The sequence below is a fragment of the Pseudophryne corroboree genome, chromosome 9 (genome assembly GCF_028390025.1).
Source record: "Pseudophryne corroboree isolate aPseCor3 chromosome 9, aPseCor3.hap2, whole genome shotgun sequence".
Taxonomy (NCBI): Eukaryota; Metazoa; Chordata; class Amphibia; order Anura; family Myobatrachidae; genus Pseudophryne; species Pseudophryne corroboree.
The window spans coordinates 313,339,312-313,366,940 of NC_086452.1; the positions used below are offsets into that span (position 1 = coordinate 313,339,312).

The 27,629-nt window shown below is 45.2% G+C and overlaps 1 protein-coding gene across 1 annotated transcript in view; it reads right to left on the bottom strand.

Moving 5' to 3' along the window:
- Positions 1-18,486, bottom strand: part of LOC134958081 (cytochrome P450 2D15) — a 210,769-nt gene extending 192,283 nt beyond the window's left edge. Inside the window, exon 1 of the mRNA XM_063940440.1 lies at positions 18,194-18,486. Coding sequence (XP_063796510.1) covers positions 18,194-18,394 — 201 coding nt within the window. The 5' untranslated portion in view covers positions 18,395-18,486. The remainder of the gene's footprint in view (positions 1-18,193) is intronic.
- Between the last annotated feature and the right edge of the window lie 9,143 nt (positions 18,487-27,629).

The following is a 27,629-nucleotide window of genomic DNA, read 5'->3' on the forward strand; positions in this document are numbered from 1 at the left end:
CGTCTGAGAGTGGGAGTTCTTCATTCCGAACTTATTTCATTTTTAGTGATTCCAAGAGCCACACATCCTGTGGTCCTGGGCCTTCCATGGCTCCGTCTTCACAATCCTACAATTGATTGGACGACTACGCAAATCCTGGCATGGGGTTCCTCCTGTACTAAGACATGTTTGTTTAAAGTGTTGCCTGTCTGTTCTTCCTCCCCCAGGTCGTCTGATGTTCCACCTCCTCCATATCAAGATTTCACGGATGTGTTCAGTAAAGCTTCTGCTGATATCCTTCCTCCTCATAGAGAATGGGACTGCCCGATTGATCTCGTTCCAGGGAAGGTTCCACCTCGAGGCCGAACTTATCCGTTGTCTCTCCCCGAGACACATTCTATGGAGGAATACATTAAAGAGAACCTAGCAAAGGGGTTCATTCGACCTTCTTCTTCTCCAGCCGGCGCAGGCTTCTTTTTTGTAAAGAAGAAAGATGGTGGTCTGCGGCCGTGCATCGACTACAGAGGTTTGAACGACATTACCATCAAGAACCGCTATCCTTTACCCCTGATTACTGAGCTCTTTGACAGAGTTAGCGGAGCTACCATCTTTACAAAGCTGGACCTGAGAGGTGCATACAATCTCATCCGGATCCGTGAGGGTGACGAGTGGAAGACCGCATTTAACACCCGTGACGGACATTATGAGTACCTCGTCATGCCCTTCGGATTGAGCAATGCTCCAGCTGTCTTCCAGCATTTCGTCAATGAGATCTTCAGAGACATTCTATACCGTCATGTCGTGGTCTATCTAGATGATATCCTCATTTTTGCCAACGATTTAGAGGAACATCGTTTCTGGGTAAAGGAGGTTCTGTCCCGTCTCCGTGTCAATCATCTCTACTGCAAATTAGAGAAATGCGTCTTTGAAGTCAAGTCCATTCCGTTTCTAGGGTACATTGTGTCCGGTTCCGGACTAGAGATGGATCCTGAGAAACTACAAGCAATCCAGAATTGGCCGGTACCCTTAACCCTCAAAGGGGTCCAGAGGTTCTTAGGGTTCGCCAATTATTACCGAAAGTTTATACGAGACTTTTCCACCATTGTGGCGCCTATTACTGCTTTCACCAAGAAGGGTGCTAACCCGTCCAAGTGGTCTGAAGAAGCCATGCAAGCTTTTCATCTTTTAAAACAGAGGTTCATCTCTGCACCTGTCCTGAAACAGCCTGACATCGACTCTCCTTTCATCTTAGAGGTGGATGCCTCCTCCGTTGGAGTAGGAGCGGTGTTATCTCAGAGGGCTAAAGATGGTCATTTACATCCTTGCAGTTTCTTCTCACGGAAGTTCTCCCCAGCGGAGCGCAACTATGCCATTGGCGACCAGGAGTTGCTAGCCATCAAGCTCGCTCTAGAGGAGTGGAGATATCTGTTGGAGGGAGCTTCTCATTCAATCACCATCCTTACAGACCACAAGAACCTTCTATATCTAAAAGGCGCACAATGTCTCAACCCTCGTCAGGCCAGATGGGCACTTTTCTTTTCCAGGTTCGACTTTAAACTCCAGTTCTGTCCGGGCTCTCAGAATCGCAAGGCCGATGCCCTTTCCCGCTCATGGGAGCAAGAAAATGAGTCAGAGTCTTCAGACAAGCATCCTATTATAAATCCGTTGGCATTCTCCACGGTAGGGATGGACTCTACGCCCCCATCAGGGAAAAGTTTTGTGAAGCCGACACTAAGGAAGAAGCTCATGCATTGGGCCCATGCTTCCCGTTTTGCCGGACATACAGGTATCCAAAAAACCCTGGAGTTTATCTCTAGGTCCTATTGGTGGCCAACTCTGAAAAAGGACGTTTTGGAGTTTATTGCATCTTGCCCAAAGTGTGCTCAACATAAAGTATCCCGCCAGTCGCCTGCGGGGCAACTGGTTCCACTATCTGTTCCCCGTCGACCATGGACCCATTTGTCGATGGATTTTATTACAGATTTGCCCATGTGCAACAAGTTCAATACCATCTGGGTGGTAGTTGACCGGTTCACCAAGATGGCACACTTCATTCCTCTCACCGGTCTTCCGTCAGCTTCCAAGTTGGCTCAAGTATTCATACAAGAGATCTTCCGACTCCACGGTCTTCCAGAAGAAATTATCTCAGATCGAGGAGTTCAATTCACAGCCAAATTCTGGCGAAGTTTATGTCAAGTCCTCCAAGTCAAGTTAAAGTTTTCCACGGCTTACCATCCTCAGACCAATGGTCAAACTGAGAGGGTGAATCAGGACTTGGAGGCCTTCCTCCGCATCTATGTGTCCTCCTCTCAAGATGACTGGGTTCAATTACTTCCCTGGGCCGAGTTCTGTCATAACAACCAGTATCATTCTTCATCTTCCTCAACACCATTCTTCACCAACTTTGGATTCCACCCTAAAGTCCCTGAGTTCCAACCGCTTCCAGCAACTTCTGTTCCCGCAGTGGATATCACCTTGCATCAGTTTGCCAATATCTGGAAGAGCGTACGATCAGCTCTGCTCAAGGCATCGTTCAGGTACAAGAAGTTTGCGGATAAGAAGCGTCGAGCAGTTCCTGCTCTCAAGGTGGGTGATCGGGTATGGTTATCCACGAAGAATTTGAGGTTAAGAGTTCCCAGTATGAAGTTTGCACCTCGCTACATCGGTCCTTTTAAAATTGATCAAGTCATCAATCCTGTTGCTTACAGACTCCAGTTACCTCCCTTCTTAAAAATACCCAGGACATTCCATGTTTCCCTGTTGAAACCGCTAATCTTGAATCGGTTTCATTCTTCACTTCCACCAACTCCGAAAGTCCAAACTCAACGAGGCGTTGAGTATGAAGTGGCCAAGATCCTGGACTCACGTCACCGTTACGGTCAACTTCAGTATCTCATTGACTGGAAGGGCTATGGTCCTGAAGAACGCTCTTGGACCAATGCCTCTGACGTCCATGCTCCTGCCTTGGTCCGAAATTTCCACGCAAAGTTTCCTTTAAAGCCTAAGAAGTGTCCTGGGGCCACTCCTAAAGGGGGGGGTGCTGTCACGATCCGGGTATCTGGACGCTATTACTTACCCTTCAGATGCCTCCTAAGGCGGGCTCAGCGTTCCAGGACCGGATTCCGCTGTTCCTGAGTTTCCACATGCAGAGTGGTCTTTTCATCAGCCGCGGCCTCCGCTGTGCCCGCGTGGTTAAATGTGCATCTATCAGCCTGGCGTCTCCAGTCTCCGGTGGCCGGCGCCGCCATTACTGTTTCCCAGACCACATGGATTACAAACCAAACTTCCCTCCAAGTGTCTGCATGGGCGCAGCCATCTTGGATTCTGTCATCTGATCATTTCCACCAATCTGCTGTCTGTGTTGTTGATTTGCATAATTGCCTAGCCAACCCCTTCCTTGCTGCAGGTATAAGTAAGCTGTACCTGAGCAAGGAAGACGTCAGTGCTTTGGTTGTCAAACCTAGTTCCTGTTTGTCTCTCTTCTATGATTGTCTTCCAGGTTCCAGCTCCTGTCTCAAGACTTCCACCATAGAGACCCGCACCAGCATTCCACCTGCGGTGTAGCCTGACTCTCCAATCCATTGTGGATTCATCTGTTTCCAGCTACAACACTACCTGCTTCCAGCCTCAGCTTCCAGCAGAGTACAGCTTCCCTTAAAGGGCCGGTGTCCTTTCTACACTTTACCACTCTCCACCGGAATTATTATTTCTCCGCTCTCAAGTTCTACATTTCAGTTCACATTTCATCGCTCCCAAAGTTCATTTATTATTTAACTGGTTCCAGCCAGTATCCACTCCGTGCTAACAACAGTCTGGTTCCAGCCAGTATCCACAGCAGCTGTTTTACCTTCAGCAACCCAGCTCTTCCTGGAACACCAGCTGGTACAATCCTGGGTTATCTCCATTGCTACAGCCGGGCCTGGTAAGGACTTTCCATCTAGAAGATCATAAGAACTATCTCACACTACCAGTGCCCTGTGGCTCCTGCCATGCTGTAGTACTCAGGAACTGTATTTATTCTTTGCTGACTTTTACGTTTTCTTTTATTGCTGCTGTGATGCGGAGTTGTCATAATAAACATCATTGACTTTTATCTAAGTTGTCGTGGTCACGCCTTCGGGCAGTTATTATTCATGTTACTTACATGTCCAGGGGTCTGATACAACCTCCCAGGTTCCGGTACATCTCAGCCCCTACAACTGAGGCTGCCTCCCGTCAGCTCAGGCCCTCAGTTGTGACAGAAGTGCTAAGTGGTGTGCCGCAAGGCTCAGTATTAGGGCCGCTATTGTTCAATATTTTCATTAACGACCTAACAGAAGGTCTAGAGAGCATGGTGTCAATTTTTGCAGATGATACCAAATTGTGTAAAGTTATAAATGCGGAGGGGGATGCTGAGTCGCTTCAGAACGACTTAGTTAAATTAGAAGCTTGGGCAGCGAAATGGAGAATGCGCTTCAATACAGACAAGTGTAAGGTAATGCACTGTGGTAACAAGAACAAAAATAACACCTACCTACTAAATGGGGTAGAATTAGGGGATTCTGTACTGGAAAAGGACTTAGGTGTCCTCATAGATAGCAAACTAAGCAGTAGCACCCAAAGTAGGACTGCAGCAAAGAAGGCTAATAAGATATTAGCATGCATAAAATGGGGAATTGATGCTAGGGACGAGAGTATTATACTCCCGTTATATAAATCACTTGTGAGGCCACACCTTGAATACTGTGTACAAATCTGGGCACCTTACTACAAAAAGGATATCCTGGAGCTAGAAAAGGTTCAAAGGCGGGCGACCAAACTAATTAAGGGTATGGAGACGCTGGAATACGAGGAAAGGCTTGCAAGACTAGGCATGTTTACACTGGAAAAGAGGAGATTAAGAGGGGACATGATCAACAATTACAAATATATAAGGGGACATTATACAGATCTTGCGCAGCACCTGTTTTTGGTTAGATCAACACAGAGAACTCGTGGACACTCACTCAGGTTAGAGGAGAGGAGATTCCGCACAATACGGCGTAAAGGCTTTTTTACGGTAAGGAAGATACGTGTTTGGAATTCCCTGCCTGAGGGAGTTGTAATGGCAGACTCAGTCAACACCTTTAAGAATGGGTTAGATAAATTCCTAATGGATAAGGATATCCAGGGTTACGGGGCATAGTCACGCACTATGGTATTTATAAAAAAGAGGGGTAAAACGTAACGGCAGTCGTCAACTTCAGTCAAAATTTTCTACATAATAATCGTGCATAGAGACCACAAATAGGTTGAACTCGATGGACAATTGTCTTTTTTCAACCTTAGATACTATGTTACTATGTTACATTGTATGTGCATTTTTATTGTTAATTTATTTTGAAAATCAATCACAAGAAACAAATTGTTGTACTAACAGGACAAATAAAATTAATGCAATGCCATAAGTGTAATTAAGGATGTAAAATATCTGCACACTACTAAATTAAATAACTGGAGCATTCATAACAATCACAAGTCACTTTATATTGTCCAGCACTAATGATTAACGGAAAGAGAGCGCTAGCTGGAAACAGTGATATGTCATGTGTCTTTCTTGTTTTGCAACATTGTAATAATTTGGTGCAGCTGCTACAAGCTGTGCACATTCCTGAAATGTAAATACATAATGTTTTCTGAATGAAACCAGAAATATTGAATGCACACACTTGAAAAATCATGACACAGTACAAGTGAATTTCTAATTCATAAGAAACATAGATGATTATGCAGCTTTGAGAATATTATTATCTACCTATGGGGGTCATTCCGAGTTGTTCGCTCGTTGCCGATTTTAGCTATGCTGCGATTTGTTGCTAACTGCGCATGCGCATGGTACGCAGAGCGCATGCGCTTAGTTATTTTACTAAAAACTTAGCAGTTTTGCTGTGGCTTTTCAATCGCTCTGCTGATCGGTGTCTGATTGACAGGAAGTTGGTGTTTCTGGGCGGCAACTCAGCGTTTTCACAGCGTTTGCAAAAAAATGCAGGCGTGTCAGGGTAAAACGCGGGAGTGGCTGGAAAAACGGGGGAGTGGCTGGCCGAACGCAGGGCGTGTTTGTGACGTCAAACCAGGAACTAAACGGACTGAGCTGATCGCAATTTGTGAGTAGGTCCGGAGCTAGTCAGAAACTGCAAATAATTATTTAGTATCAATTCTGCTAATATTTCGTTAGCAATTTTGCTATGCTAAGATACACTCCCAGAGGGCGGCGGCCTAGCGTGTGCAATGCTGCTAAAAGCAGCTAGCGAGCGACCAACTCGGAATGACCCCCTATATCTGTAAGTAAGGAGAGAACACAAGAAATAATTTTAACAACAATTTTATTTATAAACACAGGGGGTGATTCTGAGTTGATCGCAGCAGCAAGTTTGTTAGTAACTGGGCAAAACCATGTGCACTGCAGGGGGGGGCAGATATAACATTTGCAGAGAGAGTTAGATTTGGGTTGGTTATATTGTTTCTGTGCAGGGTAAATACTGGCTGCTTTATTTTTACACTGCAATTTAGATTTCAGTTTGAACACACCCCACGCAAATCTAACTCTCTCTGCACATGTTATATCTGTCCCCCCTGCAGTGCACATGGTTTTGCCCAACTGCTAACAAAATTGTTGCTGCGATCAACTCAGAATTAGGCCCACAGTTTTTTCTCATCATGTCACAGCCCCCCCCCCTTTTTTTCTTTATTATTTTCTAATACTTTGCTTCATTTAGCCTCACAGTAGGTTCAGTGCTGCAAGTATGGCGGTATGGGGCGATACAGCGTACCCGTAAGAAAATCCCAGCAGGTACGCCGTACCACTGGGCCGCCACTTTGCAGGCACGGAGTGTGGGAGAGAGGAGAGCGCAGCATGCGCCTCTCCTCTCCTGCCTGCGAGTCCCCTGAGTCCGGCAGCGGCGGCGGTGTGGTGCACTGAGCCGGTTCGTGAGCCAATCAGAGTTTGCGGACCGGCAGCCAATCAGGAGCCATTAAGCCAGTTCAGGAGACCGGACTGAGGGCAGGAGAGGGACAGGAGGAATGCTTACTGCGCTCTCCTCTCCCCAGCAGAAGATCGTGCCAGCCCCAGGCAGCAGCAAGAATGGTAAGTTGCACTGCTGGGGCCAGAGCCGGCGCAAGCCAATCAGCAAAGGGATGCAGTGCAGGGAGGTGCTCTCCCTGCTCTGCATTCCTGTGCTGAGCTGATGTCCCCCTGTTGCTGCTGCGGCGCCTGCAGGAACGGCTCTTGCCGCTCTGAAGGAGCGCTGCCGCTGCTCCGCTGCCTACCCTCCCGGCTCCCACATGCTGCCGTGCGGTCAGGACCGGACCGACGCGGGCGGCCACATGACGCTGCTCAGACAGTGAGAGACTGTCACTGTCTATACTGCGGGCGCAGCGGCCGCTCAGGCTGCACCTTGATAGCGCAGCTGTGCATCCTCCTGGCTCCTAGCCCTCCCGCGATGCCAGGGAAAATGGGAAGGAGACAATCTGCGTGCAGTATCAGGTGAGGATGGGGAGCTGGAGCTGCACTGTGACAGAGTTGGGAGGTATGTGTCTCTGCATGGCTGCCAGCTCTACAACGTGTGTGTGTGTGTGTGTGTGTGTGTGTGTGTGTGTGTGTGTCAGTGTGCCTATAAACAATGTTTGTAAGTGTGCCACTGGGACCTATATAGTGTGTGTCAGTGTGCCTATGTACAATTTGTTAGTGTGTCAGTGTGCTCCTGGTCCGTGTGTGTGTGTGTGTGTGTGTGTGTGTGTGTGTGTGTGTGTGTGTGTGTGTGTGTCAGTGTTCCCTATACAATCTATGAATGTGTGCACTAGTGGATCCAGGGATGGGAGAGGGCACGCGAGACTGTGCTCCCCCTGTTGTTTCTGCCTTTTTAAAAAAAAAACAGCAGTAGTGATGGAGATAGCGCAGGTCCAACCCGACGCATATGCAGGGTACATGGCTGCCTCGAACGCAAAATGATGAGGGAACTGCCGCAATGTTACCCCACCTCCCGCAGCCACACTGGAGGCAGCCTAGCTGCGGCTCTCCCTCCTGTCTTCTACCCGCTCTCCCGGGCCCGCTGGCGGCACCTGTGGGAAGCGGAGGAGGTTCACAGCGTTCAAACACCACCAGTTTATGAGCAGCCAGGTCCCAAGGCGACGGGTTGTGCTGTTCTAGATACAGCAGTCGGAAGCTATGGCCCCCGACCATGACTCCCTCCCCATTTGAAGCACCACCATATTCTGGAGCAGAGAGAGGAGGCGTTGCGTGTTTGTAGGCGTCACTGCTACAGGGGGTGTTGCATGCGTAAGCGTCACTGCTACAGGGGGCGTTACGTGTGTAAGCGTCACTGCTACAGGGGGCATTATGTGTGTAAGCGTCACTGCTACAGGGGGAGTTACGTGTCTAAGCATCACTGGTACAGGGGGGGGTTACGTGTAGCATCACTGGTAAAGGGGGTGTTGCGTGTGTAAGCGCCACTGCTACAGGGGGCATTACGTGTGTACACTGCGTTACATGTTTAAGCGTCACTAATACGGGGGGCTTTGCGTGTGTAAGCATCACTACTACAGGGGGCATTACGTGTGTAAGCGTCACTACTACAGGGGGCATTACGTGTGTAAGCATCACTGGTACAATGGGGCGTTACATGTGTAAGCGTCACTGGTAAAGGGGGGCGTTACATGTGTAAGTGTCACTGGTACAGGGGGCGTTACGTGTGTAAGCGTCACTGGTACAGGGGGCGTTACATGTGTATGCTGTGTTACGTGTGTAAGCGTAACTAATACAGGGGGCGTTACGTGTGTAAGCAACACTACTATAGGGGCGTTATGTGTGTAAGCGTCACTGGTACAGGGGGCGTTACGCGTGTAAGCGTCTCTGGTACAGGGGGCGTTACGTGTGTAAGCATCACTGGTACGGGGCGTTACGTGTGTATGCGTCACTGGTACAGGGGGCATTACATGTGTAAGCATCACTGGTACAGGGGTGTTACGTGTGTATGCGTCACTGGTGCAGGGTGGCGTTACATATGTAGGCGTTACATCATGGGTAAAGTGGGCATTACATATGTAAGCATCACTGGCACAGGGGGGCGTTATGTGTGTAAGCGTCACTGGTACAGGGGGCGTTACGTGTGTAAGCGGCACTACTACAGGGAGCATTATGTGTATATGTGTCACTGCTTTGTAAAGTATGGGAGGGCGCAAATTTATAGTTTGCAGGAGGGCGCCGAACACCCTAGCACCGGCCCTGGCTGGGGCATATCTGACACTCTGGGGGTATGTGTATCTGGCACTGTGGGGGGCATATCTGGCAATATGGGGGTATATCTGGCACTGTGAGGGCATATCTGGCATTCTGGGGGCATGTGTATCTGGCACTGTGGAGGCTTATCTGGCACAGTGGGGGCATGTGTATCTGGGACTGTGGGGGCATATCTGGCACTGTGGGCATGTATATCTGGCACTGTGGGGGCATATCTGGCACTGTGGGGGCATATCTGGCACTGTGGGGGCATATGTGTATCTGGCACTGTGGGGGCATATCTGGCACTGTGGGGGCATATCTAGCACTGTGGGGGCATGTGTATCTGGCACTGTGGGGGCATATCTGGCACTGAAGAGGCATATCTGTCACTGAAGGGGCTTATCTGGCACTCTGTGGGCATATGTGTATCTGGCACTGTGGGGGCATGTGTATCTGGCACTGTGGGAGCATATGTGTATCTGACACTCTGGGGCAATGTGTATCTGATACTCTGGGGCAATGTCTATCTGGCACTGTGGGGGCATATATGGCACTACTGGGGGCATTTGTGTATCTAGCATCATGGGGCATTTGTGCATCTGGCACCGTGGGGTATTTGTGCATCTGGCACTGTAGGAACATATCTGGCATGGTGGGGGCGTATCTGGCACTGTGGGGGCATATGTGTATCTGGCACTATTGGTGCCATAAGTGTATTTGGCCCCCATATGTGAATCTCGCCCCAGTTTTCATTGGCCAAGCCCCATGTGGCATTTGGCCTCACCCATTTTTTGGGCGTGCGCACACAGTACCTATAAGACATTTTTTCTGGTTGCACCACTGAGTAGGTTAACTAGTTTTCTCTGACGTCCTAGTGGATGCTGGGGACTCCGTAAGGACCATGGGGAATAGCAGCTCCGCAGGAGACTGGGCACAGCTAAGAAAGATTTAGGACTACCTGGTGTGCACTGGCTCCTCCCACTATGACCCTCCTCCAGACGTCAGTTAGAATCCTGTGCCCGGCTGAGCTGGATGCACACTAGGGGCTCTCCTGAGCTCCTAGAGAGAAAGTATATTTTAGGTTTTTTATTTTACAGTGAGATCTACTGGCAACAGACTCACTGCAGCGAGGGACTAAGGGGAGAAGAAGCGAACCTACCTAACTGGTGGTAGCTTGGGCTTCTTAGGCTACTGGACACCATTAGCTCCAGAGGGATCGACCGCATGGAACCGGCCATTGATGTTCGGTCCCAGAGCCGCGCCGCCGGCCCCCTTACAGAGCCAGAAGCAAGAAGAGTCCGGAAAATCGTCGGCAGAAGACATCAGTCTTCACCAAGGTAGCGCACAGCACTGCAGCTGTGCGCCATTGCTCCTCATACACACTTCACACTCCGGTCACTGAGGGTGCAGGGCGCTGGGGGGGGGCGCACTGAGCAGCAATAAAAACACCTTGGCTGGCAAATATATCACAATATATAGCCCCAGACGCTATATATGTGATAAATACCCCTGCCAGAATCCATAAAAAAGCGGGAGAAAAGTCCGCGAAAAAGGGGCGGAGCTATCTCCCTCAGCACACTGGCGCCATTTTCTCTTCACAGTGCAGCTGGAAGACAGCTCCCCAGGCTCTCGCCTGTAGTTTTCAGGCTCAAAGGGTTAAAAAGAGAGGGGGGCCACAAAAATTGAGGCGCAATATTGTTTATACAAGCAGCTATTGGGGGAAAAATCACGTTACCTCAGATGGCAGACACAGATGTCGACACGGAGTATGACTCCAGTGTCGACGAGGTTGAGACATATACACAATCCACTAGGAACATCCGTTACATGATCTTGGCAATGAAAAATGTGTTACGCATTTCTGACATGAACCCAAGTACCACATAAAAGGGGTTTTATTTTTGGGGAGAAAAAGCAGCCAGTGTTTTGTTCCCCCATCAGATGAATGAATGAAGTGTGTAAAGTAGCGTGGGTTCCCCCAATAAGAAACTGGTAATTTCTAAAAAGTTACTGATGGCGTACCCTTTCCCGCTAGAGGATAGGCCAGGAAGGCCCCAAAGGAGAAATTTCAGCTAGGTCGATTTCTGCACTTCCTACAGTCAGAGGTGACTATGGGCCTACAATTGGGTTCCATTAATGTCCAGATTTCGGCTCTATCGATTTTCTTCCAAAATGGAACTGGCTTCACTGCCTGAAGTTCAGACTTTTGTTAAGGGAGTGCTGCATAGTCAGCCCCCGTTTGTGCCTCCAGTGGCACCGTGGGATCTCAACGTGGTGTTGGATTTCCTGAAGTCGCATTGGGTTTAGCCACTTAAATCCGTGGAGCTATAATACCTCACGTGGAAAGTGGTCATTCTGTGGGCCTTGGCGTCGGCCAGGCGTGTATCAGAATTGACAAAAGCCCTTATCTGTATTTTATATGGGAAAGGCGGAATTGAGGACTCGTTCCCAATTCCTTCCTAAGGTGGTATCAGTTTTTCATGTGAACCAACCTATTGTGGTGCCTGCGGCTACTTGGGACTTGGAGGATTCCAAGTTACTGGACGTAGTCAGGGCCCTGAAAAGTATATGTTTCCAGGACAGCTGGAGTCAGGAAGACTGACTCGCTATTTATCCTGTATGCACCCAACAAGCTGGGTGCTCCTGCTTCTAAGCAGATGATTGCTCGCTGGATCTGTAGCACGATTCAACTTGCACATTCTGCGGCTGGACTGCCGCACTCTAAATCTGTAAAAGCCCATTCCACGAGGAAAGTGGGCTCTTCTTGGGCGGCTGCCTGAGGGGTCTCGGCTTTACAACTTTGCCGAGCTGCTACTTGGTCAGGGGCAAACACGTTTGCAAAATTCTACAAATTTGATACCCTGGCTGAGGAGGACCTTGAGTTCTCTCATTCGGTGCTGCAGAGTCATCCGCACTCTCCCGCCCGTTTGGGAGCTTTGGTATAATCCCCATGGTCCTTACGGAGTCCCCAGCATCCACTAGGACGTCAGAGAAAATAAGATTTTACTCACCGGTAAATCTATTTCTCGTAGTCCGTAGTGGATGCTGGGCGCCCGTCCCAAGTGCGGACTGTCTGCAATACTTGTATATAGTTATCGTTAACTAAAAGGGTTATTGTTGAGCCATCTGTTGAGAGGCTCTGTTATGTTCATACTGTTAACTGGGTATCATATCACGAGTTATACGGTGTGATTGGTGTGGCTGGTATGAGTCTTACCCGGGATTCAAAATCCTTCCTCATTGTGTCAGCTCTTCCGGGCACAGTATCCTAACTGAGGTCTGGAGGAGGGTCATAGTGGGAGGAGCCAGTGCACACCAGGTAGTCCTAAATCTGTCTTAGCTGTGCCCAGTCTCCTGCGGAGCCGCTATTCCCCATGATCCTTACGGAGTCCCCAGCATCCACTACGGACTACGAGAAATAGATTTACCGGTGAGTAAAATCTTATTATTAAAGACATAAGAAATATAAAGCCTAACAGGCAAAATTAAATGAATGACTTGATATCTTTAAAATTAATACATGAATAAAAGTTATATTTTAAAATGATATATGGAAAATGTGCACCCAATAATCCAATCTCTTTCTTTTCATATTCATTCAGCAAACTAAAACAAAAGCAGTCACCTGTACAATAGTACCATCAAATCCAGCAGACATAAATGTAGACAAAAATACAGGTCTGGCGATTTGTCCTGTTGGAAGAGATTTCAGACAGACTGAACATTTATGTATGGACTATTTTATTTATTTATTTATTTGTATGTAAAAGAGGACAAAGCACACAGGCACCCCCTAATGTCCGGCAACCCCTGCACTCTCGCCTGCTGCTGCAGTGATTGGCGATCCCTATAGCACCATTCTTGTGTCACCACCCGCTGCGCCCTCCACCCGGTCTGGCCGCCAGCTGTCTGGACACCTGAGATGGGTTCATTGTTTATTTGCATGGGTGCAGTGTCACTGACAAAATCCTCTTCCCGACTCCGCCTAACTGCGCGATGTGACATGATGATGTCATGCTGTGACCCGCCCGCCTCTCTCTCCACTCGTTGTATTCCATGCCACACTGACGCCACAGTCCGCAGTGTTCCTCTTAGAGGAGAGGAGGAGGACTGGGGGACAAATTCAAATCAGTGATGACAGTTTGAGTGACAGTAAGTTATAATAACTTTAAGTAAACTGCTGCAGCCGAGGTTGCTCATGCAGGGGAAAGAGAGGGGGCAGCCAGGGGGATATACAGTACAGTATATTATTAATAATAATGTATTATTATTTCATATATTACACAGTATATTATATTACACAGTATATTATATGACACAGTATATAATATACTGTGTCATATAAGTAATAAGAATATATTATTATTATTAATAATAATAATATATATTTTGAGTGATTAGTTAATAATCCATGGTAATAAAATATACAAATTTAACATACATGAAACAGATGATATATATATATATATATATATATATATATATATATATATATCTAACATTTGTGACTAACCTCCGAAAACGTGTGTTTATTTGGGAAATAGCCGTAAATATTGTTTGACAAATGGGCCCCTTAGTCCCCTTTTTCTTTACCAAGAGCCATTTATGGATGACCTATACCAGTAGTTGCCATACTTTTTTGAATCTTGGCATCCTAGAGTATCAGAACTTTTTGCACGGCATCCCGAAAACAAAAGTTTCTTATTGAGAAGTTTTGAAAAAAAATTGCAGGTTTACAGCTTTTGGGTTTAATAATTATCTAAGGAGCCAGCCCTCACTGTACACTCTGTTTAATCAAATTCCCAATATCATTTAGTTTGCATTGAGTGGCAATATGTGGTGCTAGACACGCCCAATAGGTGGTGCTAGACACGCCCCTCCAATAGTGCACCCCTAATAAAATGTGCTGCGCACGCCTATGGCCACGGTGGACATAGAGTGCATGTATACTGTGAGCTCTCCATCCATTTTCATCCTGACCTACATACAGTATCTTGTTCTGGACGTTGGGGTGGTGACTTGTGCCAGCTGCTGCGGAAAGTGATGGGGTATATTGAAGAGTGCATCCGACTCGCTCCGTGCATCAGAGTAGCCTAGTGGGCTATTCCCGTGGATCAGCATGCATTGCCAGATACCCACATGGAACATCAAGTGCTTCCTGATCGGGTGGCTACTAGCTCCTGTGCAGCTAACAGTGGCGGAAAGTCCAGATTTAGGAGGGTCCTCTCCTGCCTCTTCCTCCTACAGTTTGTGTGCATCAAGCTCTCTCCCGCTGCCTTCACTGTGCCATGGTGTCTGCTTTCTGCAGCATGAGTCCTGTTGCTCTCCTCAGCCCAGACTCAGTGTACAAGACAATGGTATTTCTAGAACACTGGACCACAGCTGATGTGATCTTTATCCACCTTGTTACTGGACATTTGTACCTTCTACATCTATCCCGGTCCTTGGGGTTCTCATCATGGGGAAGTCTAATCAGCCATCTGTAGCTGCCAAACTATAATGTTTTGCCCACTCCTCTGTGTATTCTGTTTTATTTGTGTTACGCACACGTAGTTAATCACACGACTCCTGCACTGACTATAAAGGGCCTCACCTATAGCAGCCGCTGTTCCTGGGTGACACAAGATCACCCTATACTAGGATGCTATCACAACTTAATGCATTGAGGAGACAAGGAGTCAGTATGGACAGTAGGTGAACACAGGAGTGGGCTAAAGTTGGAAACAGGGAGAAGGGAAGTAAAGGTCGGGGGCAAGGTAAGGGGAAAAAAAAAATAACCAAGAGACACAAGGAAAAAAGAGGCACAGGTCTGGGCTAAGTCAGGTGCACACTGAATATACAAGACGGGAACAAGGAGCTAGAAACTGAAGACCAGGTTCTGGCAGGGTTTCCACTGGATAACAGTAGCAGGGCCAGTCATCAGATGTTGACAAAGAGCTGTGACTAACTGGGAGGCTAACCCCTCTGCCTTTTACCATGTATCAATGTAGGGATGCAGTCAATTAACCCACAATCAAAATCCTGACGGTCAAAATACCAACAACCATTGACCGATGGTCAAAATACAGACAAGGTAAAAATACAGACATGGTCAAAATAGCAACATAAAAAATGTCAACACAGTCCAATACCGACATTTAAAATGTCGTCGGGTCAAAAAATCGACATGAGTATTTCATGATTTTTTTTCATTAAAACCGACATGTTCATACTTCACCATCCCAGTGTACCTGGAGGGAGAATATAATAGTGTGCCTGAAGCATGGCAAGTGCAGCGAGCCATGCGAGGGGATGCGGTACACTTATATGGTGTCCATGTTGACCTATGTCGACATACACCAAAAAATTAGAAAAACTTGTGTTGACCTTTTAACCTGTTGACATTTTAAATGTCGGTATTTTGACTGTGTCGACATTTTAAATGTTGGTATTTTGACCATGTAGGTATTTTGACCTTAACAGTATTTTGACCATCGGTCCATTGGTGTCTGTATTTTGACCATCGGGATTTTGATTGTAGGTAAATCATACTGATCCCTTATTATTAATGCACGTGATCAATGTGCACCAAATAGTACAACTACAGATAGATATTTATTTATTTATTTTAACTTGCAGCTCCATTCAAACTGTGTGGATCACAGGACTTATAATGAATGAAATATAATCACTCTATGAGGAAGCTCCAATTGGAGCTAAATGCGTCAGAGCCACTCATTTGGGGACCCAAAATTGAATTTATACCTGTCACTGCTACAAGGCCGTGAGGACGTGCATCTCAAAATTTCAGGAGCGAGTGCTAGTGAGGTGGAGGACGTCGTATATGGCGGTAACAAAACGGGAGCTCACTCAGCTAAAGGCACCTGCAGTGTGCCAAATCCCGTTGCTGGACACAGCCCTCCAAAGTCTGAAGGACACCTCTCTCTCTCCTCTAGATACAATTCCTTGCTGTGAATATACGTAATACTCCCGCTGATGGAGAATTCTTTATTTCTATTTGCAAAGTGCTGCTTGTTTCATATAACCAATAAATACACACATTAAATTCTTATTGACTGTGCCGGTAATAACTATTTGAGACTGATCTATTCACACTTTAGTTGCAGCTGACAGCAAAGTCTGATTATGGACAGCTATAGATCTATTACTCAGTTTTATATATGATCCACCTCTCTTAGCAATTAATTGTGTATTATATTGTTTTATGCTATTTTATTGATTCTTTAAAATTTATATGACTAGTCATTATTGATTAAAATTAATTATTTTACATAAGTGTGCGAATCAAGTGTATTCATGCCCTATTGCTTCAAAATTGACAGCGCAGGGAGAAACCTTTGCACTTTCTATGTTATACACACCTGATTAGTTCAGGTGAAATTATTTTTTGGTTTTACCACACGCCAAATACTCCACTGCTGCTATTTGGTTTGCTACTTGTATTCTGTATAATCAGTTTTTTATTATTATTATTATTATTATTATTATTATATGTATTTATCTTCTTTGAAATAAGCGCCAGGCATCTGTGGTTGTGACTTATAATTAATGTACGTGAACAAAGCGCACCAAACAGGACAACTACAAACAATAGATTTTTATTTATTTTTTTAACTTACAACTCTGTTCAAGCTGCGCGGATCACACGGCTCATTATTATTAATGCATAAGAAATTTAAACACATAAAATATGACCAGATAGAGCACTCTCACTGTAGCAAATTCCAAAAAGAGTGTGTGAGAAAAACAGATAGTAGTATATCACCAAAGAAAATACATAATTACAATAATCTCCGTAATTAATTAATTTAAATAAATTCAGGGCATATAGTCTGTCACCACATGGAATTCTTTCAGTAATCTGAAAAATATAAACCTTCCCTTCCAATGTACAGGTTGAATCACATTGGTTCAGGAGGATATGGAGAGACAAAACATAGTACAGATTATTCTTAAATAAAAGGAAATTTAATTCACAAGTTGCCCTTACAAACAGTGGTAGATAAAAAGCATCACAGTAAGCTTCACAAATGCAGACAGCATCAGACAGAAGCTTTATTTCTTGCAATTATATATATATTTTTTTGGGTGATATACCACTATCTGTTTTTTCACACATTGTTTTTGCACCCTATCCGGTGCATATTTTATATGTTTACATTTTGTTTGAGTACATTTTGGATGTGTACTTTTATGCACTGATTTTGGCTGCACTTGAAGTTTAATTGCGCACAGTGTCCTTACCTATTTGATGTATATTAATAAACATGAACGAAGCGCAGTAGGGTACAGCGCACCAAACAGTACAATTTACAGCAGAGTATAGCGCAGCACACAGCAACATGCAGCTTGCTCCCTATACACAATCACTATACTGCACAGCCACTAATGAGTCTGGCCACAGCACAATACAGCAAAGTATAGCACAGCACACAGCAGAATGCAACATGCCCTCTATACACAGTCATTATACTGCACAGTCACTTATGAGTCTGGACACAGTACAATACAGCAGAGTATAGCGCAGCACTCAGCAGCGTGCAGCATGTTCCCTATACACAGTCACTAATACTGCACAGACACTAATGAGTAACACAGCAGTGTGCATTTCTGTGAAATGGCGCAGAGCCCTGGCCGAGGCACCTTACATAGAATCCAACTCTTGCAAGAATCCTTGAGGATGACGTTCGGCCTTGAAGAGGGATCCGAGTCTGGCAGGAACACCCGAGCCTCAGCTTGGATGGGGTATCCTCAGAAATAATTAGTAACACTTGTAGATCTATTATGTAAGTCAAATAACACACCTGTACTCCAGCCAGATGATATAGAAAACATTTGGATTCCATGAGGATCAGGTTTGAAAAACATTTCTCTACAATACTGTACATAGAAGAGATTTGCATAATATAACCCATTTTAGGATATTGCTATTTTGTCATTCCCCATACCATCAATGTTAGAATATATAACATACTGTACCTGGTAAAAAGTGACTTGAGGTTTGTTGAAGTCTATCTGCAGAATGTTACCCAGAAAGGGCACACCTTTAGGACCTTGGGGGAACCGTGAACACTTCTTCCTTCTCTTCACAAAATCAAAGAGGAAAAGACAAATAATGAAGACGATTCCCAGTAAAAATACATTGGAAAACAGAAGGGAGAGAACCTCTGGTTTTCCCATGTCTGTTAAATTCTAGATTTACTAACAGTATTTGCTGTCAGATCGTTTTCTCACATACAGTATGTGCGTGCCAGATCTAGCTGCCTAGTCAAAGTACAAGTTTACAGTTTTATGAGACAAAACAACTTCCTCTTAATGTATGTAAAGCCTCCTCCTCTCTCTCCACCCCCTCTCTCCTCACCAGTACACACACAAGTGATACTATTCATTGAATTCTACTGTATATGTAAACATATACATAAGCACTTAAACCAGTATATGGATGTGTATAGATAAAAGCATAAAGTATAAATAATAAAAAAGTAAGAGAGAAATGTCACACATCTGTTTTATGAAAGAAAATAATTGGATGCATTGCACAGGACAGTTTAACATCTGATTATCCAAATGGTGTACTGTTTGGATTTATTAGTCATGGCAGATTTGAAAAAGAAGACATGAGGGGTAATTCAGAGTTGATCGCAGCAGCAAATTTGTTAGCAGTTGGGCAAAACCATATGCACTGCAGGTGGGGCAGATATAACATTTGCAGAGAGAGTTAGATATGGGTGGGTTATTTTGTTTCTGTGCAGGGTAAATACTGGCTGCTTTATTTTTTCACTGCAATTTAGATTTCAGTTTGAACACACCCCACCCAAATCTAACTCTCTGTACACATGTTATATCTGCCCGCCCTCCAGTACACATGGTTTTGCCCAACTGCTAACAAATTTGCTGCTGCGATCAACTCTGAATTAGTCTCATTGTTCTAAAGACCACTTCAGTCATACCCCCACAACTGTCCTGCTTTGGGCAAGACAGTCCCACTTTTTTCAAGACCCAAAGTTCCACCTGCAGTTTCCCGTGTGGGGTGGGGAGAGCTGGTGGGTACACTTTCACACTTACGTTAGGTAACTCGCAGGAGAACAGATGTCGGTGACTACGCATGTGGGTGGTTTCTGCTCACAGTGTGGGGAGATCCTGGGGGCAAGCCCAACATCTCCTGTGGTGCTGGGAACTCCCCTAGAGTGATGGAAACAGGTGGCTTCCCATAGGTCACACTTCTTAACACAAAGTCATACACATTGGGGGTAATTCCGAGTTGATCGCAGCAGGAAATTTTTTAGCAGTTGGGCAAAACCATGTGCACTGCAGGTGTGGCAGATATAACATGTGCAGAGTGAGTTAGATTTGGGTGGGTTATTTTGTTTCTGTGCAGGGTAAATACTGGCTGCTTTATTTTTACACTGCAATTTAGATTGCAGATTGAACTCACCACACCCAAATCTATCTCTCTCTGCACATGTTATATCTGCTTCCCCTGCAGTGCACATGGTTTTGCCCAATTGCTATCAAAAATCCTGCTGCGATCAACTTAGAATTACCCCCATTGGGCCTAATTCTGAGTTGATCGCAGCTGCAACTTTGTTAGCAGTTGGGCAAAACCATGGAGGTCATTCCGAGTTGTTCGCTCGCAAGGCGATTTTAGCAGAGTTGCTCACGCTAAGCCACCGCCTACTGGGAGTGAATCTTAGCATCTTAAAATTGCGAACGAAGTATTCGCAATATTGCGATTACACACCTCGTAGCAGTTTCTGAGTAGCTTCAGACTTACTCGGCATCTGCGATCAGTTCAGTGCTTGTCGTTCCTGGTTTGACGTCACAAACACTCCCAGCGTTCGCCCAGACACTCCTCCGTTTCTCCGGCCACTCCTGCGTTTTTTCCGGAAACGGTAGCGTTTTTTCCCACACGCCCATAAAACGGCCTGTTTCCGCCCAGTAACACCCATTTCCTGTCAATCACATTACGATCGCCAGACCGATGAAAAAGCCGTGAGTAAAATTACTAAGTGCATAGCAAATTTACTTGGCGCAGTCGCAGTGCGGACATTGCGCATCCGCATTAAGCGGAAAATCGCTGCGATGCGAAGATTTTTACCGAGCGAACAACTCGGAATGAGGGCCCATGTGCACTGCAGGGGAGGCAGATATAACATGTGCAGAGAGAGATAGATTTGGGTGTGGTGAGTTCAATCTGCAATCTAAATTGCAGTGTAAAAATAAAGCAGCCAGTATTTACCCTGCACAGAAACAAAATAACCCACCCAAATCTAACTCACTCTGCACATGTTATATCTGCCACACCTGCAGTGCACATGGTTTTGCCCAATTGCTATCAAAAATCCTGCTGCGATCAACTTGGAATTACCCCTATTGGGCCTAATTCTGAGTTGATCGCAGCTGCAACTTTGTTAGCAGTTGGGCAAAACCAAGTGCACTGCAGGAGGGGCAGATATAACATGTGCAGAGAGAGTTAGATTTGGGTGGGGTGTGTTCAAACTGAAATCTAAATTGCAGCGTAAAAATAAAGCAGCCAGTATTTACCCTGCACAAAAACAAAATAACCCACCCAAATCTAACTCTCTCTGCAAATGTTATATCTGCCCCCCCCTGCAGTGCACATGGTTTTGCCCAACTGCTAACAAACTTGCTGCTGCGATCAACTCAGAATCACCCCCATTATGTAGGGGATTATTTATCAAAGTAGTTTTTCAGAAAATTACGCAGAAACTGCATTCCCTGCAAAAGGCTAACCATCAGTTTTATCAGTTTTAAAAATGTTATTATTAAAAACAACACTAACAGTGTATAGAAATAAGAATAAATGTAAAAGCTATATATACTGTATTATAGCAATATAAAATATTGTGTTAGATCTTAGATCTAAACAAAAGTACATATGCTACCATCAAATATATGCTTTAAAGTGCAGCCTATGTGTATACACACACAGAAAAGACAATTAATTTATAACCCTCATTTAACAAAGCTCCCTAGGTTTATTAGCATGCATCCTCTGTTGCATAAGAACACATCTGTAGGACCTGTTGGCACACTCATGCCAGGCATCTCCTGCTGCGTGGCATATTGATGCAAGATGTATAAGAACACACAGGGCCGGTGCTAGGGTGTTCGCGTCCCCCTGCAGTGCAAACTATAAATTTGCGCCTTCCCATACTTCACAAAGGGTCAGCGCGCACCTTCTGCGTGTGTCAGGAAAAGGGGTGTAGTCTTGCAAGGAAGGGGCGTGGTTACACAATAGTACCCCCATTTGAATTTACGCACACAGCAGCACAATCTTATTCACATTACACCACACGTAGTAGTGCTGCTCATTCACATAATGCCCCCGATGTAGCGTCATTATACATAATGCCTGTCAATAGTAGCATCCTTATCTGTAATGCCCGCCAGTAGTAGCATCCTTATCTGTAATGTCCGCCACTACTAGCGTCCTTATCCATAATGCCTGCCAGTAGTAGCGTCCTTATCCGTAATGAATGTAATTAGTAGCGTCTTTATCCATAATGCCCGCCAATAGTAGCGTCCTTATCTGTAATGCCCGCCACTAGTAGCATCCTTATAAATAATGCCCCCTACTAGTAACATCCTTATAAATAATGCCCCCCACTAGTAACGTCCTTATAAGTAATGCCCCCCAGTAGTAGCGTCCTTATAAATAATGCCCCCCACTAGAAACGTCCTTATAAATAATGCCCCCCACTAGTAACGTCCTTATAAGTAATGCCCCCCAGTAGTTGCATCCTTATAAGTAATGCCCCCCAGTAGAAGCATCTATAATGCGCGCACACTTACACCCCCCCACCACACACACACACACCACACACCCCCCTGACACACACACACACACACCCACCATACACCTCCACCATATACACACACATTTCTCTCTCAACCTCCACTTACCAAGTCTGGCAGGCCACCATTGTTGACGCTCCCCCTGTACAGCAGCCTGGCCCCATGTAGCTCTGCCCCCCTCCATGCAGTGTAGCCCTGCCCCTCATGACAGGTAGCTCCACCCTCTTTTTCCCGGGACCCGCAGCTGGCACTGCACACAGCCCCAGTCACTTCACAGGGAGGAGGAGGAGGCTACAAGCTGCCGGCGCCACTGCCTGTCATGCAGTGACAGGCACAGCAGCTGGCAGCAGCAGCAGGGGACATGCGGCAGGTGCAGCAGCGGGCATGCAGGACAGGTAGAGAGCCTCTCCTGCCTGGCGCCTACCTGCTTTGCATCCCTTCGCTGAGCGGGTAGCATCGGGCCTGAGAACACATCTGTAGATAGATAGATAGATAGTGATAAAGCTAAATATTTATCTTATATAAAACCCTTTATGAGGTCTAAGAACACTGTACGCTATTTACGTATGGAGTACCGTAAGGGTACGCTCGTTGCGTAACAATCGCTTAGCCGTGGTCGAGACGCCCAAGCGTCACGTTCGCTCACGGCAAAGAGATCACAGGCAGGCACGCTATTGGCTGCCGACTAACGTAATGGTTCACTATAGCGTAACGGACGCTGTATCGGGAGCGGGCTGCTCGAGCGATACAGACGCTCACGAGAATACGCTGTTGGTATCGGGCACACTTATAGGTGAGCGACTACCGTAATGCTACGCTATCAGCGTAGCGGATGCTCGAGACCACGAGGAGATCACGAGCGGCGCAGACGCTCACAATGTTAAACCTTTATATCTAAACCATAAACAATGTAATATGCTGTAAAACCTTAGTGTAGAGATAGGGTGTAGATGCAACACAGTGTAACCTTATTAACTTAAAAGCTGTTTGAGCGTCACCGACGCTCTGAGAATACTTAACACTATAAGAAATACACAGATACCGTGCTTAGGGTCCAACGCCTAATATATATATATTATGAATGTTATACTTGCAAAAGAATTAATACAATACAAGTCATACACTACAATATAACATAGACTACCTAACCAGATAACTACACATGAAATACAATACAATACTATTACGTTTAAGAGAATACGAGAGAAAGAGGAGAAGAGAGAGAGAGAGATATGGCCCACAACAACAAGAAAGACAATATGATTGCGGAGAAAACTTACGCACAAAGGAAACGATCGCATGCGCCTCTGGACATCCAGCTCCCGATTTTCAGCAATGATAACCGTTGAAGAGTGAGCTGGATGCGATCGGCTTGTCTATTTATGCCCCACACACAATACAATTCAATGGTCCCTACAATCTCATTGTTCATTGGACACAGGAATTCCTCCTCGCATTATAACAAAAGGTCATAGGTTGATTCATACAGGTGGGCTGTGACGATTTCCAACTGCTCAGGTGGGTGGGAAACTAGGTTTCCCGCCGCATGGATAAGTAAGTGCAAATAATAGTAAATGGACATAAACTTCTTATGTCCATAATTATTCGCACGAGCGATTAATCCGCTTCAAACCAACACCGGAATATTGCTAATTAAATACTCTTCCGATGGATACTAAACACCACTGTATTACTCCTGTCTGACCCTTCGTATCAAACAAAGGGGGATTTCTCTGTTCATGAACATTCTACATTAACCAAACTTTTAGAATCTATCAAAGGGACCATGATCTACAAAATACATTATATAGTGAAAATATGTAACGATTGAGTCGCACGCTACGAACACATGAACTCTACCGTAAATGCACATACCGCGCGCCCGCGGGTGCCCGCAACAGCGAGTATGTGCACGCACGGGAGAGCGCACGCATGCGCAGCGCAGACCTGTATGAGGTGCAAATATGGCAGTGTGCATCGTGATATTTTTCTGACTTTGACAGTCCACCCTTTGGCAGTCAACAATAACTGCCACTTCCTAAAACATTTCAAAAAGAGAAAAATATATGTCAGGGGTTAATACATTTACATGGTTGGGTAGGGGAGGAGAGGAGAAGGTAGGAAAAGGGTATGACCTAGTGAGATAGCAGAAGCATGTGTGTATGAATCCGTGCTTGGGGGTCATGTATCATCGTGCCGTACGTGTTTTAAATCAAGCTTCGAGGTATTGCGAAGTATACATTTGAATTCCTTCTTATCCCGTGGTACGGGTCTGTGGATGGGCTGTCAAACTTTACCGAGCTCTTTTCGGATTTTGGTTGTAACAAAATGGGGAGCACATTTTAGTTGATGATACATGAATGGGGGAATATGTGATTGCTGATATCTGTGCCTGTATTCCCTATACTATGTGTGTAATTACCTGAAGGTTGTAGAGATGAAGAAAAGACATAATTACGGTAAATGCAGTGGTATTCTATGTCAGGTAAATGAACATTTGTCGGTTGAAGTCTTGTTCGGTGTCTGTTGGTTGCAGTCTTCTTTGTGCTTTTGCCCATAAGGTGCGAGCAAAAGCTTTGTCAATGTCCATAGATTTACAAAAGTGTTGGGCTAGCGTAATTTTAAAATTTCTAGGGAAACTTGGGATCTATGGCATAGTTCATCAAAAATCTGTGTATAAGGTTGTCAAAACTTCTTCTTTAATCCATCTGTTGTCTGTATATCGGCTCATCAAATTCCTCGTCCAAGTGGGTCTTTTTACCTTGGAGAAAACGGAAAAACAGGTGAAAGAAACGGACCGTAGAAATCGCATTTTCATCACATCATTGTTTCTACATTTGGGTCATAAATCAAATCCATTGGAATTACAATTTCCTCACTCCTTAAACTCATCACCCTGGTACTTCGTTTGCACTTCGTTAAAGCCTGACCGCATCTAAATATCAAGCCAATCGTTATGATAACACCTAAGATACATAGGAGAAACTTCCCTACATCCATTATGACTCCTTGAGCCCATTCTCCTAAACCGGAGAACCAATTTCGCGGGTTCAACCATGACACCCAACCAGTCAGCTCATTACTCACAGCAGCAAGGGTGAGATTGTGTCTCCTGCGAAATTCCCACTTCAATTGGAGAATATCGTCCATCTTTTGGTCTATGACCTCGACCGGGTCCTCGGTACTATTCGTTATATATGTGCAGCATTTCACGCCGTACTGCGTTGCCAGTGTGACACAATATCCGCCTGTTACTGCCGTGAGATAATTGAGAATCATTCTATGCTGAACTAGTTCTGTTTTATAAGCTTGAAGTTCTCTTCCAGTATACCTAAACGTGTCATCATACATTTCTGTGATATTGTCTAACAAATTTGCGAGCGCAGATATGTATTTATAATTCAGCACTCCTCTGGCGGTGCGAGTGAAATCTAACGCGATTAGAACCTGAATCCCGGTGGATTCATGGATCATGTCAGAGGCCGGATGCTCTGTTCTTTCTATCAGGTGCCGTTTAACTACGTGCTCGTAATGGGTGTGAGTATAAGGAGCTTGGGCAACACGGTGTATATCTTTCATTTTGGCATGTGATACAGTCATTACTTCAGGCAGTACTTTTCCAATATAACACAATCCTTCAGAGTTTGGGGCAAGCCACTTATACGCCTTCCTCCCGCATATGAAATATGCATCATCGGGGAGAACATATGGGACGGAGTAGGACATAACCATATTACACATCTTCCATGTGAAATCTCCTAACCCTAATTCTCCCATCTGTCTAGTACACGTATCAGCTTGTACGATATGTGCACAGTATCCTGGTGATACCTCTCCAACTCTCGTAATCCTACTTCCTAGGGTATACCTATATCGGAAATATTTTCCTCTACTGGCTATGTGGCGTATAAGCTCTGTATCTGTAGGCATTCTATCTGCTCTATATGAAAAGGTCATGGTTTGGTTACTCCATGACACTTCCCAATTTCCCGGCTTTCGGGGATTGGAAATGTTAAAACATATGAGGGATCTATCCACATGATATTGGTGGAGCTTCAAACTAGGAGGACTGGAGATATTAAACCTCCTGTCCACCGGCCTCCCACCACTTAGCTCAAGTACCTCCCCTATCGTTAAAGGAAATGGTACTAGTCCTGATTTGCTATGACCTTGAGGTACTTGAGAGCATACCCAACAATCTGTTTGATTTAACACATTACCCACTAAGGAGTGATAGTCACTCAAGGGATGCCGGTCCATGTGGATATTAAAACTGGATTGGCATTTCTTAATGCACCCATCCTCAACTACGTTGTCACAGAGCCTACAGATACAGTTTTCTTTTCAGCTAACAATGTTTACAAATAACATGGCTGTTAGATCGTTTCTGGTACTCGCCTTTTGCTTGGTGGTTGTGTTGCTATTGGAAATTTACACCTCTGTCTCAGTCATCGGAACCTTTCTGGATCCTTTCTCGACCTCACTGGTACTCTCGCCGGAACAGACTGCTCTGGTCAACATCATGGTCAACAGGAAAATCCATATCACAGTCTCTTGGGGCAAGTCCATCTTACAGGAGGAGAAAAGAAGAAATTTGTAATGGGGGTACGGGAAAACAGTCTGAGGGGGAGAGAAACTTGTTACGATAATTAAGTTCTCTAGTCTTGTTGTTCTTCTTGTTCTGCTGTCATCTCAAAGGTGCTGTCTCTCAGTCTTCCAAACGAACATTCCGGTGATGCAATATTCCTTCCAAACCAGCGATCTCTCTGTAAGGAGCAAAAATCTTGCATTACCATTTGTCTAACTGATGTGTGACATACCATCTTTATAACACGAAAACATGAGAAAGAAGAGAGAAAACAAAAAAAAACAAAAAGAGAGAGAGAACAATTCATATATGTATATATCACATAAATCAACAGAGAACAACAACAGGGAAAAAAACATTTTTTCAAACATAAACATTTTTAAAACATTGTCAGATCATCAGGCTGTCATATCTACATGTCCAATGGTTTCCTTGCGCAGTCCCTCCCCCCAGCACTTCCATATTCCACTGTCTGTATCTGGCCAGAATACATTGATGCGGATAGGTCATGCTGGGGTTTGGTAGACTTCTGCAAAGACCAATTTCACAGATACATTTACAACGTTTCACCCGGTCATTCCTGTGTCTTCAGGGAATGACCTCCCAATTTATTAACTATAACCTCAGGCTTACCATCAGTCCTAATGATCACCTTTCCTGATTGCACATTATGGGTGTGGCTCAAAATTCTTCCTATATGATCCCTGTTTATAATTGTGTGTGTTTTAATTTTGCTCATTTCTTGGTCTAGGGGGTCTGACTTTATGTGGGTTATTACAGTTGCTGGCATAATGCCCTTCTCTTCTACAATGATAACAAACCCTGGGTTTCCTCCAAGTGTCAATGACCTGAGGTCTTGGTTGATTTGATGCCTCCTCAAACGCTCGGATGCTCATCGCCATCAACCGTTTTCCCTGTGCTTCCCTGATTCCTTGGATACCATGATTATGTCGTTGTCTAGGGGGCTGATGTGACTTTTGTCTACTTCCTGATCTACAATCTCTTGCA